The following is a 20,200-nucleotide window of genomic DNA, read 5'->3' as shown; positions in this document are numbered from 1 at the left end:
CTGTAAATAATAAGGAAAGATTGTAAGGCCCACATATTTTTTCTCTCCATGTTTTTTTGTGAGAATATGTGGGTTTGGTCTTAAATGTCTGACTATCATTTACCTTATCAGCAATGTTTATCAGTAAAGATAAAAAAGGAGTTGGCACTAGAAAGTTTGTGACATAGTGACACAGTGGAATTAATCTTACGATTAAGGTGCAAACAATAACTTAACAACAATATTAATTTATTTGGTGTAAAAATACGTATTAAAATATTGAAAACAAATTATTGGATAAAATGTCAATATTATTTTTGAGGACAAAAGCATTTTTTTTTCAACTTATAATACTTTACAGAGGCTATTATATGATAAAACACGATCAAATTGACCTTTATTAATCCCCGTGGGGAAATTCAGTAGTTCAAACAGCAATAGGGTAAGAATGAAAAACAGGACAGCACAGATTCACACAGATTAGAGATGAATACAATTAAAGATACAATCAAAGATACAAATACAATTATATACAGTTAAGTAACTTTAAAATAAGAAATGAATTAAAATGAACATTTATACATATTTGGGTCCTATATATTAGATATTATGTACATGTATGTGTGAAAACAGTGTGTATTTTATGTCCAGTATTTGTACTTATTATGATATTCTTTACTCCACAACATTTATTTGACAACTTAAGTACCTTAATAGGTATGAATAATGAATGCAATTTTGTTTTTGGATAAACTTTATTTATACCCCTGATTCTGCTATGAGCTTACACTCAATTTGGAATGCAGAAATTTAAATTGTAACACATTATTTCTACACTATGGGATTACTAATTGTGAAAGATCTGCGTACTTCGTCCAACATTGTTGGCAACTTACTTTCAAAGGACTCTACATTTATAAAACCTCTTGCCTGAATACTGCAGCTATTTTGGTTCATGTGATCTTAGTCCATTGTCGATCCTACCATGGAGGCGTGGATCCTACAGATCCCGCCTACCTTTAATTTGGCGGGAAGGCACTGCTAAAGTTTCCGGTTTTCTGAAGAATACACAGCTTTCATCTAATTTTACAAGAGCAAACAGCACCATCTAGTGGGCATTTCGAGGAATTACACTGGGTGTCAAAAATAACTTAAAACGTTTTGATCACCAACCTTAGTGACTTCAGTGTGAACAGTCAATGTTCATAAAATGAGTCATGGTTGGCTCAGTAAATAGTATTGTACACATTGTATCTGTGTGTTTTATTGTTTTATTTTTTTAAATGTTGATAAAACCAAGGTAATGCTATTTTCAAAAGCTATAAAGACACCAGAGCCTGTTTCAGATATTGTTACTATGCAAGGACAAGTACTTGAAGTGGTTACCTGTTATAAATACCTTGGTATCTGGCTTGATGATTGTCTTACTTTTAAACTTCATGTCAATAACCTGCTTAAAAAGCTGAGGGTTGGACTAGGTTTCTTTTTCAGAAACAAGTCCTGTTTCTCGCTTGAGGCCAGGAAAAGGCACTGTGACCTTTTTACCTGTGCTGGACTATGGTGATTTGTTGTATATGAATGCACCTGCCTATTGCCTGAACAAGTTAGATGCCGCCTATCACAGCACACTGAGATTTGTCACAAATTGTAAAGCACTTACACACATCACTGTACCCTGTATGCCAAGGCAGGTTTGCCATCACTTACTGTAAAGAGGCTCAGTCATTGGTACACGTTTATTTATAAAGCTTTGTTGGGTAAACTCCCGTATTATATCTGCACTCTGATAACACAGAGAGTTGCAAGCAGCTATTGTCTGAGATCGCATAGTATTGTAGATGTGCCAAGAGCAAGGACTGTCTTAGGTAAGACAGCTTTTATGTGCGCAGCTCCACTTGCTTGGAACAATCTTCAGCAAGAATTGAAACTGAGCAATCTCATTCCTTTGCATGTTTTGAAAGCTAGGCTAAATTAAATGCTCGTTGATACTATGGGCAATTGTAAATGTCTATAACTATGTAAATGTATCCTGTAAATATAATGTATGATGTCCTTTATTGTTTTATGTTGCATGTGGAACCTATATGCTGCAGGTCTATGGGCTCAGAACAGTCTCATAATACACACATGCACACAGAAGGATTCACACTTGTATTTCATGATCCGCAAAAGGATTCACACTTGTGTTTTTCAATGCACACACAAATGTGTTCCGTTTCATATACATGTAAATAAAATCCTAATACAGAAAAAAGTTTTAAATGTGTATTTTTGATCCACACACATTTGTTTTCTGTTGAAAACCTCTGAACCTGCAAACACAAACCGCTTTCTGTGCATGGATCGCTGTGCATTCGTGTGTGGGTTTTTTGAGACTCCCCTGACGGTCAGCCGATTCGTACTTGTATTTTTTTTAGCCAATCAGATGTCTCCTAAATTCTAAGCCAATCACATGAGCGTGCCCCCACGAGGGTAGATTTCTTGCGTTCATGACTTAGCGCTTCATGTACGCATTTTGCGCAGTCCGGAGCTGACAGGTCCATGGAAACTGCAGGCGCTAATCTTTCAGGACACCTCCACTCTCAGCACATTGCCACTTTCCGAACAGCAATGCACACAAATACAAGCCTTTATATTATTATGATACAGCGCCACTTTCCGAACCATTGATGAATGCTTGTGTTTACACAAAAACGGCAGGCAAAACCGTTTTAAATGTGTGTTTCCGGTATGGCGAATACAGCTGCTTTATTTATGTCTGTATGAAGTGTTGTGAGTGTGGAGGGAGCAGCTACAGGTTAGCTTAGCCTAATCGATCAGTGCACTACGAAGCCAGTGCTAGACAGTGAACTGTCAACGGGGGGGAGCCCCGCCCGTCATTATCGGCCGATAATTCACTCTTAATAGTTTGATCGGTGCTCTCTATAAAGGCCGATCAGGAGAGCTGGATTTGATCGATATGGACATAAACGCGAGTGAAGTATAACCGGACGCGAGAGAGAGATCAGATCAGTTGCTGAGTCTGACGGCGACACGCAGCTCTGCATGATCACCTGATGCTCCGCCCTCTGTTTAGCGAGCTGACCGGCAGCGCAAAATGCGTAGGCTATATGAAGTCTCATGAACGCAAGAAATCCTACTCTCGTGGGTACGCGCTCATGTGATTGGCTTAGACTGGAGGAGACATCTGATTGGCTATAGATGAGAGAAATTAAAAGTACGAATCGGGTGAGCGTCAGGGGAGTCTCAAAAAACCCACACACGAATGCACAGCGATCCGTGGTGCACAGAAAGCGGTTTGTGTTTGCAGGTTCAGAGGTTTTCAACGGAAAACAAATATATGTGGATCAAAAACTTGTAAAACTTGTATATGTATATATATATATATATATATATATATATATATATATATATATTAGGGCCGGGACTTTAACGCGTTAATTAAGATTAATTAAATAAACAAAAATTAACGCGTTAAAAAAATTAACACATTTTAATCGCACTTATTTTTGCACCGCGGAACGTTTCTCACTGGATGAGTTTCAGTGGTACCGATTATACTGGAGCACCAACTAACGTTCATGACTTCAGACAACAACAAACCACAGTGAACAATTGTCAAACATGAACGAAGAAGCTGAGGAGACCGCTTTGGTTGGCCCCGTGAATGGGACATTTTGTTTTAAAAAACGGACGGATGGAAGCGTCAATAAGAGCACGGTTGTTTGCAAATTATGCAAAAAGGAATTCGCATATCACCGCAGCACATCAAGCCTCAAGTATCACCTCAATGCAAAACCTATAGCAGCTAGCGTGGAAGCTAGCGTGGACGTTAGCCCGACTCGGAGTACAAGGACCCACACCCAATTCGCGTTGATCAAACAGTGGCCTATGCAACAGAGAGATTTTATTTTTCATCAGGATATTGGAAGAATAGGAGGGATTGAGGTCAATCACTGGCACTTTTTTATTTTATTTTAAATGGTACACTTTATGTTGAACTATTTATTACGTTGTTGGTGCAACTGGCACTTTATGTTGAACTGTTTATTGTTTTGGCCAAGGTTATTGAAAGAGTTGGACTGAAATTGATTAGATTTTTTAAATCAACTTTTGGTAAATCAACCAAGTCTGTTATGGCCTCTGAAGCAACAGAGAGATGTTTTCTAATAGTCAGGGTTTCCAATGTTCTGAATGTACTTGAAAGTATTGTGTTTTACTTAAAAAACAAAGTGTTATAGTTTACAGAAGGTCTACCTACCTATAGGCTACCTGAATCTCTGAAATGTACTATATTCCTAAATATGCTATTGCTACACTTTATGGCAAAAATGGCACTTTTCTGTTGGTCTTGGTTAAGTACCACCTTGAAAAGAATAAACAATGTTTTGTTGCTTAGGTTTATGTATTCAGTCATTATTCAATGGTATACTAAAATCCATGTGAAAAAAATTGCTTCTCACTGTTCTCAGGTCAAATATTTATATGTGATTAAAAATGCGATTAATTTCGATTAATTAATTACAAAGCCTCTAATTAATTAGACTAATTTTTTTAATCGAGTCCCGGCCCTAATATATATATAAAATGTATATGAAACGGAACACATTTGTGTGTGCATTGAAAAACAATGGAAATACAAGTGTGAATCCTTTTGCGGATCATGAAATACAAGTGTGAATCCTTCTGTGTGCATGTGTGTATTATGAGACTGTTCTGAGCCCATACAGGTCTCCCTTGAAAAAGAGATTTATGATCTCAATGGGACCAATCTGGTTAAATAAAGGTTTGAAATTAAATTAAATTAAATTGCCCAATGTCAAAGGGTTGATGTTCTTGTCTAACAGGAATCACCCGTGATTCAAGAGCCCTTTGTTAAACTATGTAGCCTATTGGCTTTTCTAATTTTACTTCATGACTGTTACAATGGATTCCTATAGGTCTGCAGTCACTGCAGAACAAGGCTAAGTTACTTATTATGAATGTGCAAGCAACCCTTCTTCTGTCCAGGGAATAGAAACCCCCACCTTTGGACTATTCCAGCTTCTGCATTTGAAAGTCTTCAGTCACATTGTTTACATTCCTCGTCAAATATGAAGCATTATAAAAGATAAATCAATAACTAAATGTGGCAATCACATGGTAGTGACAGTCACTACCGGATCCGTCCATCCGTCCCCCTGCCCGATTCTGTACTGTGCATGTGGGAGATGGTCCGCCATATTGGAGAACTCCGGACGGCAACCCAAGAAGGACACTTGACACAGTGGATTTTGGCAAAGCTGAAAAATAAAACTTGAGAGAGATGAGTTATTGTTATTACAACGTGACTTCACTATTATTTAACAACTCTTTTTATTGGGTTCTTTTATTTGGGGTACAAATATGGAGTACATTGTCAAAATGAGTGAGAAATGGATTTAACTTCTGTTAGACAGCCATATGCCATACATTTTTGCATACATTCACAGTAAATATGTATTCAGTATGATAGCTGTCTAACAGAAGTTAAATCCATTTCTCACTTATTCTGACAATGTACTTAACCCCAAATAAAAGAACCCAATAAAAAGAGTTGTTAACTAATAGTGAAGTCACGTTGTAATAACAATAACTCATCTCTCTCTCTCTTTATTTTTCAGCTTTGCCAAAAGCCACTGCTTCAAGTGTCCTTCTTGGGTTGCCGTCCGGAGTTCTCCCTCGCACATGCGCACTGCAGATCGGGCAGAGCTGTAGATCGGGTAGGGTTATGGCTAGAAAGGATCCGTCTTGTGTAAAACTCTCGCGAGAGTTTGGCTGAATGTCACGTGGCTGAATGTTTACGTTTGGCAGGCAGCCTTTCAGTTACGATCGTTAACATAAGTGGGCCACAGCAAATGATGATGAGAAGCTAAACTATCTATTAATTATGTCAATTACAGGGAGTGTGATTGTTGAAATAGGGTGTTAGCGGTCTTGCTGGTGTTCAAAGAAGAATGACAACACTGTAGATCACCAATACTATGGTTTATTTTTTATTCACAGGCAAGTCAACGTTGTCGCAGTAAAAGTCCCAAGATAGTTCCTGGTGCAATAAAATGTTCCCTTGCAGTGTTTTACTATTATGTCTGATGTTTCTCTATTAATATTCCTGCTGCATTAATGTGTATGTTGCATCATGTTACTGCTGTAGATGTGTTTCCTAGCCGCTCCAATTACAACGAGAGTTACAACGAGAACGGTAGTGACAATCTATGGTGACAATAGCAAGCAACCTTTCATCTGTCTGAACCTCTGAACACAGAGCTCCTCCCCTTTGGCTCACTTGAACTTCTGTATTTTGGACTACTGGTATCAGTCACATTGTGTATACTGGTCGACGCAGCAGATTATAAGAGAAGCTTAACACTTTAGCACAAAGCACAATTAGTTTTAAAAATGAGCAGCAGTCCTCCTCTTGTGAATGTGGGAAACTGGATCACACAGAATGAGAATGCCTTTCTGCCACCAGTGTGCAACAAGCTCATGTGAGTAATTTGACTTTCATTAAAGCCACATTGTTATGTGTGTATGTTTTAACCACTTATGAAGTTCTATTGTCTCTTTGAGGGTATTGAGTAAGCTTGTCTTTAATGCCCTTTTCTTCAGGCATTTCTCCCAGTTGATTATCATGTTTGTTGGAGGTCCAAATACAAGGAAGGATTATCATATTGAGGAAGGTGAGGAGGTAACTGCTTTTTTTATTCTGCATACATTTTCTATTTCAAACATAGATGATTGGATGCTAACTTCAAAATCATTTGAGCATCACTGGTCCCAGCCATTCCATATACTCAGTAGTAGTGGGAGATAAGAGAGTAAATAGAACATGTTAGCCTTTGGTTGTGCTTCAAAAAGCTTCTGCCACAAAGGGCAAACTCCACCAGCCACTGTTGTTTTTGACTGAAGTTTACAGGATCAAAGTACAGATGTAGTAGGGCTGTGCGATTATGGCAAAAATCATAATCACAATTATTTGGGTCAATAATTGATATCACGATTATTCATTGACCATTTATTGAACTTTAAAACAAATAATATTTTACCAATAAACAAGATCAACAAATATGTTGGAGCGCACTTCCAAAACCATACTAAACATATATTAATATTATGATAAATAAAAATAAATTTGACCAAAATAAATTAAATCAAATATGTTGCAGTGCACTGTCACAACCTACTGAAAACTCCTGCCAACATTTTGGTAAAACATATTCAACATATTCCACTCAGTTAAACGTTGAAGGCTGGCCAACCGTCATGGTCCAGAAGTAACAGGAAATAAATGTTGAACTACAATTTAAGCCCAAATAAAAATGTTTTGGCCACGATGGCAAATGCTGTTGGGCTGCTCATGTCATCTCTTAAAGATTTTTTGCAAGAAACACCAGCCTGTTTACATGGTCTGGTTTCAGAGATGAGCGCAGGCAGGTGACAATATTGCCACCTGTACTGAAGACCCTCTCTGAAGAGGAACTTGTGGCAGTGCTGCCACATATGACACAGGAAAAAAAGAAAAGACTCTGAACCCTTTCTTTGCCATTATACAAAAATAGTGTTGCTACAAAAGTATAAATGAGGCTTACTAATAAGACAACTCAGATCTGAAGCTACACAGGAATCTGCTGCCAAAGTGCAATACAAAAGACAAAATTAATAGAATCAAACCCTTTTTTGTTGCATTTTATTAGAGTATAAAAAGAAATGCCTTTAAAATAGGATGCAAGCAACACTAGTTTCTTAACCTGAATTGATAATAGACTAATCAATTTAAACAGGTCTTAATGTTTGCATTCTTATACCATTTTGTACAATAATTATAATGAATAAGTTCAAACAAACTAAAACTTACAGCTGATTAATAACGGTATCTAACTTGAGTTTTTATTATATCAAAAACCTGTTGAAATGCTACTGTTATTTTTTACTGTCCCCGAAAAGCGCGTCGGCAGCCTCCAGGAATGCTTCTTTCACAACTTCGCCGTCTTTGAAAGACTTCATGTGTTTCGCAAGAACGTGACTGACACGATAAGATGATATGGTAGCAGCCTTGTTGTTGGGCCTGGTGAAAATGGACTGCTGTGCATTTAGCTGTCCTTTCAGGTCCCTCACCTTTTGGGAGCGTATAGGGCAGAATTAGGAGGGAATTCCGTCTCGTAGCGTTTGTGCACTGTTTTGAAATGCCGCTCCTAAATTACCCTTCTTCGATAAAGCCACGCTCGCATTGCAGATGAGACAGATGGACTTTGAATTGGAATAGATTAAAAAATAATCATCCTCCCACTCGGAGTGAAAATTATATATTTTGGGCTTTTTCTGCCACAATTGCGGTCTTGTGTGTGTGCGGACCGGTGCGGACTGTCACTCCTGTTGACACGGCAACGTCAGCGAAATAGTGCACATGCCCACTGTCCACCAGCCACGCCCCGACATATGGGGTGACGCCGGCCAATCACAAAGCTTTGATGCGTTCAAGTGCATTATTCTGGCACAGGAAGATTATGTTACAGGACATTAACGATAACACAGAATATTGTTGTTCTATTTTTAGACACATCTCGCGATCGACTGGGAATCTCCCCGCGATCGACTGGTTGGGCACCCCTGGGCTAGACCATAGGTCCGTTGTGGTGGCAAAGTAGTCAGCTGAAGCCACATCTCTCTCAACTTCCCCACGGCATTTGTCATATAGCGCAGGCAGCGCAGACCTGCTGAAATAATACTGAGACGGCATCGCGTAACGCTTGTCCAACGTGTTGACAAGTTGCTTAAAGCCCTGGTTGCTAACAGTGCTAACTGGGCACATATCTTTAGCGATGTGAAATGTAATGGCACCTGTAATATCTCTGTGTCTCTGCGAGCTCGTCGCGTAGGCCGTTGCTCTGTACAATGCGTCCTGAATCGATGACTGTGATGATTTAGTGGATGAAGTCGAGCGGGCATCTGCTTTTAGTCGAGGCGAAAGCGCACCCAGCAAAATAATCGTATTTTGTCAATTATGCTGTTTTCATAATCGTCGCAAGCCATAATCGTAATCGCGATTAAAATACGATTAATTGCACAGCCCTAAGATGTAGCCATCTAAATGCCTATCTACCGAATTCCAGCCAGAAACCTAACCAATCCCAGTGGCTGATCTATTCATGTGGACCGGAGGGAGAGGGTGACCATAGATATAAACACAGTGTTTATATATATATCTATGAGGGTGACGAGCATAAGTTTCACTTTCCTTTTTTATTTCAATTCCAACTTTGGTCATGAAGAATATATTTCTCTGTTGTCCACATTCATAAAGCATAAAACAACAGCATCAGAGCACGGTGCAGAGTCTCTAGATGAGTTTACAGTAGTCCGCCGTATAGAAAACTGTAGTTTTCCCCGCAGCAGACGCGTATTCATGACGTCTGCTGGCGCATCATAAATATGTCGGATAGTGAAAGTGCAGTCGATTCTCAAAGCACCGCAGTCTCTTCTCCTAAGTCCTTTTGAATTCTCCTATCCACTATTCCTTAACCCTGTGACGTTTCACTCAGAGGTCAAGTAATAGACAGGAATAGACGATATAGCTGATTTTTGGACTATATGACTGCAGCCCACGATTTTACTATGAGATGGCGCTTCCTTCACATATACACATAAACAGCTTACTGGGTAAACTTGGATCTTTGTTTTGGCCTTGGCTCACACCAGGCGCGCCGGATTCATTTTAGAAGAGGGGGGGCCAAAAAAAGTGCGTGTGTATGGCCCAATCCCAAACCACGCCCTACACCCTACCCCTACACACTCCCCCTCCGTGACGGAGTGAACTCCGTGGAGTGACACATGAGGCCCCCTCCTGTCAGATGGAGGGAGTAAATACAGCGGCAAGCTTTGGGACAAACTCCCCTCTCTCCGGCAGAAACAGGAAATGCCGTAACGGCCTAACAACGGTTTCAAATCAGCATCTCTTTGAAAAAAAATGCAAATGAATAACTCAAATAAAACTCCAAACATCTTTAATTGTGTTTGTAAAGCTCTTCGCTGTTTGAAGAAGGTCCAGGCTCCTGAGATGTAGATGTCAGGGATGTGACCTTCCAGTTGTTAAATTTAAGTTTAGATTGACTGTATTTAGTTTTCTTCTGCGCTGGTTCTTCTGACATGTTTGCAAGTGTATTCTTTCTATCTCTAGGTTAATGGCTGACACACACAGAACAACGTAACAAATAAAGTAAACAACGTAACAAATAAACAAATCTAAGCTTTTGTATTGGTTTTAATTTACATGGATACATTTGAATGGTGTGACAATGTCCTATTTGATTGGGTTAAAATGTACATATTCTTCCTGTTATGTCTGCCTGCTTTATTTTACCTAATGCAAAGTGACCTGCTCCATCGAAATCAGTCGCTTTGACCCGAAGACACGTTTTGATTCCTAGCTTTCAAATGATATCAGGATTGTTTTTGTACTCCAAATATTAAGCAAAATATGTCACATTATATAATGACTGTTACAGAGTCATCATTTTGAGAAAAAGGTCTTTAAAGTTTTCTCTTCTCTGGAATCCATCGATCTGATTGATTATTAGCGGAGCAAATCATCAAAATACTACGGAGGGAAGATATTTTCGTTTGGATTACTGCACTCACGGGAAACACCGGCTGTTGTTATGCCTGTTGTGACGTTAAGTTACTCCGTTCTCCGCTTGTAATTATGCCATTACAAGCTTCAAACCTATACTTATCATCTGAATTTGCCGAAACAAGTTTAATATTCTGAAAGCCAAGACTTTGTTTATTTGAAATCAGATGAAAACAAACTGTAACGGACCCTGCCGTGTTATCTATGACTACTATACACCTTACATTCATAATTTCAGCGGGAGGGAGGGGGAGCGGGGCTGAGGAACAGCAGAGTGGTGAGTGAGAGCTGTCATCTTCCCTTTACAAGCTTCAAACATGCCTGTGTGAGATTGAATATAACAATCAAAAATAACAAAATATACACAGCTAGATCAGATCGCGTTTTAGATGCGACTTTAGAATAGAGGGGAATTATTGAAACGGGATTTGTACAGTTTTCCGCGGCATCTACGAAAATGTGGGGCAGGGCTGAAAAGTGGGGGGGCCTATGGCCCCCTGGCCCCCCCGCTTCAGGCGCCCTTGGTTCACACAGTATGTTTCCTGGACTAACAGTAGTAGCCTAGTTGTTACTTCAATAATGTTTGCAGCTCCGCCGTTGTGTTTGCTGAATAGCATTTAATCACATATTTTGTATGCCTTATTTTCACAGGGAAATGTAACATATTACTTTTAAATTCAGTTTTATTTAAAATTACACACATGCCAGTTTATTTTCTACTTTTTAATTTCTAATTATGCGCAATGCCTTGTTTTTTTATCAACTGCTGCAATGATAACAATTCCAGATTTTGGATCAAATAAAGTACATCTTATCTTAATTGTAATTCAATAAATCTTTAATTATTTTGAAAATGGACTGTCTCCATAATGAATTAATGATGATGTCAGGTGTAATGAACTTGACACATGTATGTCAATATTGAAACTTGTGTTAAGTTCATTCATATTTCTCTGATCAAGTCTTATAATATAATGGTGTTATTGATACAGAAGTACCAGAACATTTATCTTCACTGAAAAAGTGTAGCCTATTACCCACAATGCAATTAAAGGACAGTTACGAGCTACAGAGGTCAGCTACATTTACTTATTTCTATAAGGTTGCAGTCGAATAGTAAAAAAATCAGCTCCTCTATCCCTATCGTCAATCCCTTGACCTCTGTGTGAAACGTCACATGGTTAAGGGATAGTGGATAGGAGAATTCAAAAGGACTTAGGAGACTGCAGTACTTTAGAGAAACCGACTGCATTTTCACTATCCAACGTGTTTATGATGCGCCAGCGGACGTCATAAATGTGCGTCTGCTGCTGTGGGGAAACTATGGAAACTACAGTTTTCTATACAGCGGACTACAACATGGATGTTTATTAAGAACGAGGGACTACTGTAAACTCATCTAGAGACTCTGCACCGTGCTCTGATGCTGTTGCTTTATACTTTATGAACGTGGACAACAGAGAAACATATTCTTCATGAGAATAGTTGGAATTGAAATAAAAAAGGAAAGTGAAACTTATGCTCGTCACCCTCTCCCTCCGGTCTACATTAACACAAATGATCCCAATACGTATGATTGTATGAATTATGAAAAGATCTTAAAATCAATACAAATGTATTTATTATAAACGTAAGTCCTTAACACCTATCACTGTGTATATCACCATTCAAACATCTTTTAAAAGTTGAACAAACTCCACACAGCTCAGTAAAGACTGTGAAATGTTGACTTTATTTGATAATTTCAGTAAAAAGTAACGTTCATATTTATCTTTTTGATTATAATACTGATGAACGTTCAAAACAAAGGATTTTGGCAACTTACCACACGTTTTAAAATGCTTAATAAGCACCGTAACTTTCATGATATAATTTCTTGGTCATAATCGGTTGTTTTCGTGAACGGCCGACTGTTGTGTGACGGCAAATGCTGCGGCCGCAAGGCATTGTGGGGCAGCATTTTCTCCTCTCCTTTCGTCAAGGGAGGTCCAGTGGCTCCTAAGCTAAAGGAGGCTATAAAGGAAGTTTGAAACCTCCTTTCCTATCATTTAGAGAATTCGAACGGCACTTATCATGGCTGCCACTGAGGTACTTCCGGGTCATTTCACTCCGTTAGGAAAGTTCCTAAGCTAAATGGACCATTCGACCGCAACCTAACTCTCTGCTGACTCAATCACCTGAAGAAATGCATCAGAGTTCACAAAGCTTCCTCTGGAGTCACAAAATACTCCCCCCCCCCAAAATATGCAGATAGGACTCTCGAGCACACAGGAATCCAAAAATATAGTTCCCCTTTAATCTAGCACTATTTCTTATTTTGTCTCTATATTTAACAGCTCTTCTACCAGGTGAAGGGAGACATGTGTCTGAAGGTGATAGAAAACGGGATTCACGAGGATGTGAACATCAAGGAGGGAGAGGTGAGCTTGAATAGAGTTCTGTTTTTTCGTTTTGGTAAAGTTATATCCTTCATAATAAGTAAAATACTACATATTACTATTATAACAATGGAGTTCATCTTAAGGCAGTGCAATACAGTTTGTCTCTGCCTATTTCTGTGGTTAAGGATGTTCTTCTTATCCAAATAAACTAGTCTTGTTACAATGTTCCAATGTTTGTCTCCTTCAAACATGATATTTTTCTTAATTCAAAGATGTTCCTGCTGCCAGCGAGGACCCCCCACTCCCCCCAGAGACAGGCCAACACTGTGGGACTGGTGGTGGAGAGGAGACGTCTGCTGACGGAGAACGACTGCCTGAGGTTAAATATCGTACATCCTTATCTTCTTCTCCCTTCTCGTCTTTTCTTTGTTCCACATCTCTTTTTAAGCAGATCATATCAGGGAATAGAGGAAAAAGATCCTGACAAATCAACCCAATTGATATAGCTACCAGGAAAGTCTAAACTTTAGAGACCAGCTTTTCTCAATGGTGGTCAAGGTGCTTTTTGATACAAAAGAGCAGTTCTGAGGTTAAGAAGAGCCATTGATTGTTTTACAATTCAAATGAAAGTCTCATGTCTGTATATTCAAGTCCCAAGTCAAATCACAAGTCCTTAACTTTGTTTTTCCAGCCCTTGACCGCTTTATGCAGTTTTTTTGTTACGGTTAACCAACATGATTTTGGTACAAAACAATATCATTTTTCTTATCAGTTCTCTTTATTGGGAATAATTTGGAAATATTGTGAGCAGATGACGCTGATCTGGAATCGCACTCATGACTTGAATGTCTTGCAAGCCATGTTTCTATAGTTTAGGTAGTTTAGCAAAAAGAATGACAATTGTTTGGACAAAAAACAAGAAACAAAGTTAATACATTTTAGTTGTGACAACTGCATTTGGAACTCATAAAATCTGTGGAAAATAACTGTACATTGGCGTACAATGAAAATACTTAATTTTTCCTGTATCCAAACAAACACAACAGACATGTCATATGCTCTTACATGTCATATGTAAGAGCAGCATTAACATTAGCCTGTGTTGATGCCTTCAGGTACTATGTTGACAACACCACTTATCCCCTGTTCGAGAAATGGTTCTACTGTGAGAACCTCGGAACCCAACTGGTGCCAATCATCAAAGAGTAAGACATCCTACCATCTTCATTGGTTCCTTCAAATCCATTTCTTTGAGTTAAGTTTGTTAATTCTGGTTTATCTGTTTTACTTTCAGGTTCATGGCATCAAAGCAGTGCAAAACAGGAAAGCCTGATGCAAGTAAGATGTTCTGAGATTTCTTGTGATTCTTAATCCTTATTTCTGATCTAAAGTCTTATCACCCGTAATCTGTTGTCGTCATGGTTCTCTTTGGATGAACAGATGATGTGTTCAGAGATCCTCCATTCCAGATGAACACGTTGAAGGTGATGTCACCCTTCTCCTTCAAAGACTGGCTGAACACCCAGAGGCCGACCCTGGCCAGCGGCAGCCCCATCGACATGTTCGGGGATCAGTTTGAGACCGAGGTACTACAAACACGTATTCAGACATGTTTTTATAAAGGTTTTCCACTTTCAACATGGCTACGTTTTTCAATCTTGTATACTTATAATTTGATCAGATAGTTGCTGATTTAAAAAGCAATAGTCCATTTTACTACGGCACATCTTATAAAGCTTTTAAATTAAGTAAAGTCAATATTTATTTATGCAGCCCAAAATCATGGGGCGTCACAATCTGTAAAACATAAAACACCCTTGATGCATATAACCTCTATTCATATAAGGGAAAACTAACTTTTTAACATGCATTTTCATACCAACAGACATTTAAAATATATTTTAAGTACAGATTAAAATAATTAAAATAAGCAACATTTGTTTAGATACTTCAGAACTGGTCTTACAGAAAAAGCCTGGTACTGTATAAAAACGATTGTTACCGGTGGAAATGTAAACAACATCTAGCTGTATTTTCCAATAATTGATTTCCTAATGCTGTAATGAAATATTTTGTTAAAGCAAAGTGGGATTTTGGAATCGTCATGCCTGTGGTGAATTACCAAGACAAAGCTTGGCTGTTAAGTACTGGATATTCATTGACTATTGAATATGAGCAGATGTGATGTGCTGCACTAATCCTCTCTCTCTCTTGTGACAGGTGATAGTGTATGGACCTGGGCGCAACGAGACGTCAGTACGGATAACTGATGCGTGGGTTTGGCAGATGGTATGTTGTTCTCTTCATGGTGTGTTCCTTCTGTAGCTTCCAAACAGACTCTCAGTGCTGTTCAGATGCTGCCATCCCTGAGTACGATGTAGCGTTTGCTCATATGTGTGATAACCAAACCCTGTGTTAACAACCTCTCATCTCACAGGAGGGATCCTCAAGGGTAACTTTGAATGAGCAGGAGTTCCTTCTCGCTGCAGGACACAGTTTGCTTATTCCTGAACAAAGCCAGTGAGTAAATATTAAGGAGAAACATTAGCCGCTTTCACACCTTGTACTTTGCGGTACTTAGTTCCCGGTACTTAGTTCCCGGTACTTGGTTCCCGGACCGGTACTTGGTTCGCGGACTGGTACTTGGTTCCCGGTACTTGGTTCCCGGTACTTAGTTCCCCCGAACTCTTTAGTCCCTGGAACTGCCCTGTAGATCGCGTTCACACTGGAATAAGTCCCTGAGGTAGTGATGTGAAAGATCCGGCTCTTTTAAGCGAACGAACCGTTTTTTGTTTTGATTTTTTTGTTGTTATAGGGGACCTTTTATACATAAATATGTGTCCCCAGTGTGTCAGAGAACCCACAAAGTGTCAGAAAACAAAACAACTAAAAAAAAAAGAAAGAAAAGGGGCTGCTAACAAGCAGATTCAGAATTTTCGCTCTTACTACGTCATAGGCGACATCCGGCCGACGTGACACGTCCCAACCTATCGTCTCCGGCACACGTGACACGTCCCAACCTTTCGTATCCGTAGCTGAATCCCCTCTCGCAGCTGTGTGTCTGTGTATTCAGCAGGATGTCTGCAGGAGGCACTTAGAGTAAAGTTCTTTAATACATATAATGGCACTGTTCTAGCAGTAAACACTTAAGAAAGAACATGTCAAGCTATGTGCTGTATCAGAAACAATGCGCGGCGTGTTTTGGGAGTAATATGCTCTGTGTTTACATTAGCAAGCATGCTAACACTCAGAGCTAACCATGGAGCTAACGCTGTAGGCTACTGGAGAGAATATGTGTAACGTAATGTCCTTGTGGTAAAGAGAAAGGTTTGAGTTCCATACTGTTTCAGAAATAATGCTTGAAGTGGTTGGGAGCATAATATGGCTTTTAATCACTGCAGCGTTTAGCTGAGTTTCTCCCGGTAGAAAACTCTCTTAGCAGGGGAAAGCTGCCTGACGCTACAAAGGGGCGTGGCTAGCAGCAGCCGTTCAATTTAAAGCAGAATCAGCCTTTTTGGAATAGAGGGGTATGAGCAGTATGAGGCATGGCTACAATGGGTGATCTGTTTGGTGTTTTAAGCAAAAAACTTCACAGACATGTTTTGTATAGGTATGGCCCTACAATATATTTTTATAATATATATAGCATAATAGGTCCACTTTAAGTAATACAAGACAGAATGATATGATGATCTCCGCGCTACGGGTGCTTGCATGCATGCAGTGACATGTAATATCCAAGGATTAGAGACTGTTGGATGCTGCTGTTTTCAGCATTGCAATATATTTATTTTTACTATGTTATTTATTTATGTTTATCTTTAGGCTCTGCAAATATTTGATGTCAGCTGTTGCTGTCTTTATTTCTTTAGTTGATACTGAAATAGAGCTCTGCTGTTTTGTTAGGGCTTTTTCTTTAAATATAATTTGTCGATACAGTAGCTGTCCTTTTTAAACATTTCTATGCTTGAGTTTTTATAGGTGTTGCTATCTGCTTTGTGTAGCGTGGTTCTACAAGCAAGTCAGTGAATTAATTGGATGATATCAGAGAGTTAGAAGGGTCTGTAAATGCAATGAAAACTATTGTCCATAGCAAATCATTTATATAAAAAATGTAATTTTTATATATACTGTATATACTGAATACTTCAGTACAAAGGATGTATTGAATAATGTAAGTGATATATGTGTACACATGTACATCATTAATCAAAACAGGGCTAAATTTGACTAAATTATAAAAGGTATACTGTATGTGGTAAAATAAAGAGCCGTTTGGGAGCCGAAAGAGCCGGCTCTTCTTGGTGAGTCGAGCCAAATGATCCGGCTCACTAAAAAGAGCCGGAATTCCCATCACTACCCTGGCGGTACTGAAGCTTGCCGGGGGGTGTGTCTGGCGTGCGACCAACAACCAATAACATTAATCTCCTGCCCCGGACACACAAGCACGCTGTTTGATTGGCTAGAGCTTGTACTGGCATATGATTTGATTGGCTGGCGCTTCCGTCGACGCTTGAAAAGTTGAACTTTTCTCAACTTCCGAAGCGAGCAATGGAGGCAAAGCGACGCGAGGGAACCACAATGCACCTCATTCAAAGTGAATGGGAAGCGTCTCTGTTGAAGCACGCAACGCTGCTGTGTGGACGTACTGTTAGGAAGGATTACGCAAATGAAGTCGTTGACGTCACTTCTTCTTCTTCTGCTTTGGGTTTACTGGCAGGCCGCAAACAACTTCACGACGTATACTGCCACCCGAAGTCCCCCGGAGTTGGCTTCAGTAGAAGCTGCTGGGTAGCGTCTTCCGAGTAAATCGCCAGAAGCGCCGACACCTCCTGATCACTCCACCGCTCCCATGTTTTCTTCTGTGTTTCCATAAGTTAGTCTCTCTCCATTGGTGCGTGGGCTAATGCTAATAATGCTAAAGCGAGCAAATAAAATGGCGGCTTCACACAACATTTCGGAGTTTTACGGGCCGTGGTTTGCAATTCGCCCAGCCAATCAGAAATTGTTAGTGTGGCCGACACACCCACGAACCATTTCCTCCCCAGGAAAGTACCACCTCTATAGCAGGAACTATCTGGGTGGTGAAAAGGTTTGCGCGAACTAGATTCTAGTTCCAGATCTTTTTGGTGTGAAAACAAAATCCCAAGAGCTATCGGCCTAGTTCCTGGGAAAAGTACTCTTAGTATTCTTCAACCTGAAACTTATTTCTAACAATGTTTTGTGACTATGTGAATAATGGGCCAACAATTTCGGGAAATCGGTCCGGTATGGTGTGAGTAGTAATCGTACTTGGTTTCCTCTCCTGCAGGTACCAATGGCAGAGAGATGAAGGGACTGTTGCTCTGTTTGTGGTCCAAAACCCTGAGCGGAAGAGACCCTGAACATCACACGGCCATTCACACACACAATAAATGTGCCAGTGCAGTCAGTGCCTGTTAAGGCATGCCAGTTCCTAATGGACCCAATCATTTGCCTGTGGTATTTAACTACAGCTCACTTATGAGAGAAATTACACTAAATAAATCAATAGAGATAAATTTTGATTATTTAAAATAAACACATGTTCTTCCTGATTCTCCCCTTTTTGTGTTTCGCTTCCCAAATGACACATTTCCTCTTTTTTCCCCCTTAAAGCATTGGGTAGGCGTTACATTATGGACGGTTTTTACAGGAACCATGTCAAAAAGCCTCCGAGCAACTGCCATGTTTTTGATAGATTGTGTAGATTTTTTTTGTAAGTAAAAAAGTGTTATGAATGTTTTCAAAAGAAATATATGTATTGCATGCATGCCACGTTCAGGTGCCAGTTTCTTGTTAAATCAACACCATGCATTTATAAGGGGCTTGCCAAGAATAAAAAACAGAACTGACTAGGCATGATTTTAGTGATTTGTCTCACACATATTTTACCTATTAAATATACAACTGTGTACTGGGTGCAGACTTAATAATACATTCATATGTGTGGTTGTGGATGCATGATGTGAAAACGAAAAAAAAAATTTCAGACAGGAATTACCACACCACACACAACAGAGATTCCCATTTGTCTATTTAAGGCATACTTTCTACACTTTCTGTTATCTGAAATTGCTGGATTGAGAATAGCTCATTCACTCACATATTTGAATCAAGGGAGACTTATTTCTGAGGGAAATTATAGATATATCCATAAGATGATGAGAATTGTGATTAGTAGACCTGTGTCACAGAGAGTGAAGTATGGTTGACTCAAATGCATGTCAAGAAGACTCAACAGTAAATACCTTTAACTTCAGTTAATCCAGGCAAAACCGAACTTTTCAAAGAACAACATCCAAGGATCCTAAAAAAGAAAAAGACTAAACAGAAAAACCAGGACTTAAAGGTCACCTATTTTGCAAAATCCACTTTTCACGTATTTTATACATAAACCCATGTATCCCATCTGTGTAAAGAGATTCTAAAAGTTTCAGGAAAACAAATTCGCTCACTTTTTGTCCTGATCCATTTATATAAAAAGAAAACCTGTCTGAAAATCAGCTGATCAAGTGTTGGCCACTTTATGATGTCATAACGATTTTTGGCTTGTGTAACCATTAGCCAATAACCAACCAAGGTACCCCCCCCCCCCCCCCCCCCTTATCACCTGAATCTCCTCCTAGAGCACCATTGTGTTCTTTTTAACCAAATATCTCGCAGAAGGGCGTAGCACCCAATTTTCATCTAAAGTAAAAGACACAGAATCATTTGAGCCAAACACTTCAGAGACATGTTTTGTATATATATGAGACCTATAATATATTGATGAAAAAGAGTATAATAGGGGACCTTTAACTACAAGCTCAACCAATGAGGGCAGGGTCGGCGTCATGGTTGGGTTGCCCCCCCAAATGAGTCACTGTGCCCCCCCAACGCAGGGCAGGAAAGCCTGGCCACTTTGCCGTTTAAAAATAAATAAATCATATTACAAGTGAAAACGTTTCAACTAAATGTTTTTTGTGTCGAATAAATCAGAAATAAAGAATACAAATAACAGCCTGAGGTGAGGTGCTCTTTTATTGGTGTGTTGCTTGACCAATGACCCCCAACCTTTGTTTTGTTATCATTATGTGGCTGTGTGTTTAGATGAAAGCCCAGTGGCGATCTGTTCATCTGTTATACTGATTATACAGTAAAGCCATCGAAAATAATATGATACAGTACATTACAA

The 20,200-nt window shown here is 39.4% G+C and overlaps 1 protein-coding gene across 1 annotated transcript; it reads left to right on the top strand.

The window, feature by feature from the left end:
* Positions 1–5,904: 5,904 nt before the first annotated feature.
* On the top strand, positions 5,905–18,938 carry haao (3-hydroxyanthranilate 3,4-dioxygenase). Its single transcript, XM_079687280.1, has 10 exons — positions 5,905–6,485; positions 6,607–6,685; positions 12,961–13,044; positions 13,278–13,384; positions 14,121–14,210; positions 14,300–14,343; positions 14,446–14,591; positions 15,226–15,294; positions 15,443–15,525; positions 18,317–18,938. The coding sequence occupies exons 1-10, from the start codon at positions 6,397–6,399 to the stop codon at positions 18,387–18,389; spliced, it is 864 nt and encodes a 287-aa protein (XP_079543406.1). The 5' UTR covers positions 5,905–6,396; the 3' UTR covers positions 18,390–18,938.
* The last annotated feature ends 1,262 nt before the right edge of the window (positions 18,939–20,200 follow it).

This window comes from Notothenia rossii (genome assembly GCF_949606895.1).
Source record: "Notothenia rossii genome assembly, chromosome: 6".
Lineage (NCBI taxonomy): Eukaryota > Metazoa > Chordata > Actinopteri > Perciformes > Nototheniidae > Notothenia > Notothenia rossii.
The sequence above is the reverse complement of the archived record's forward strand: the minus strand, read 5'-3'. Positions and strand labels throughout refer to the sequence as shown.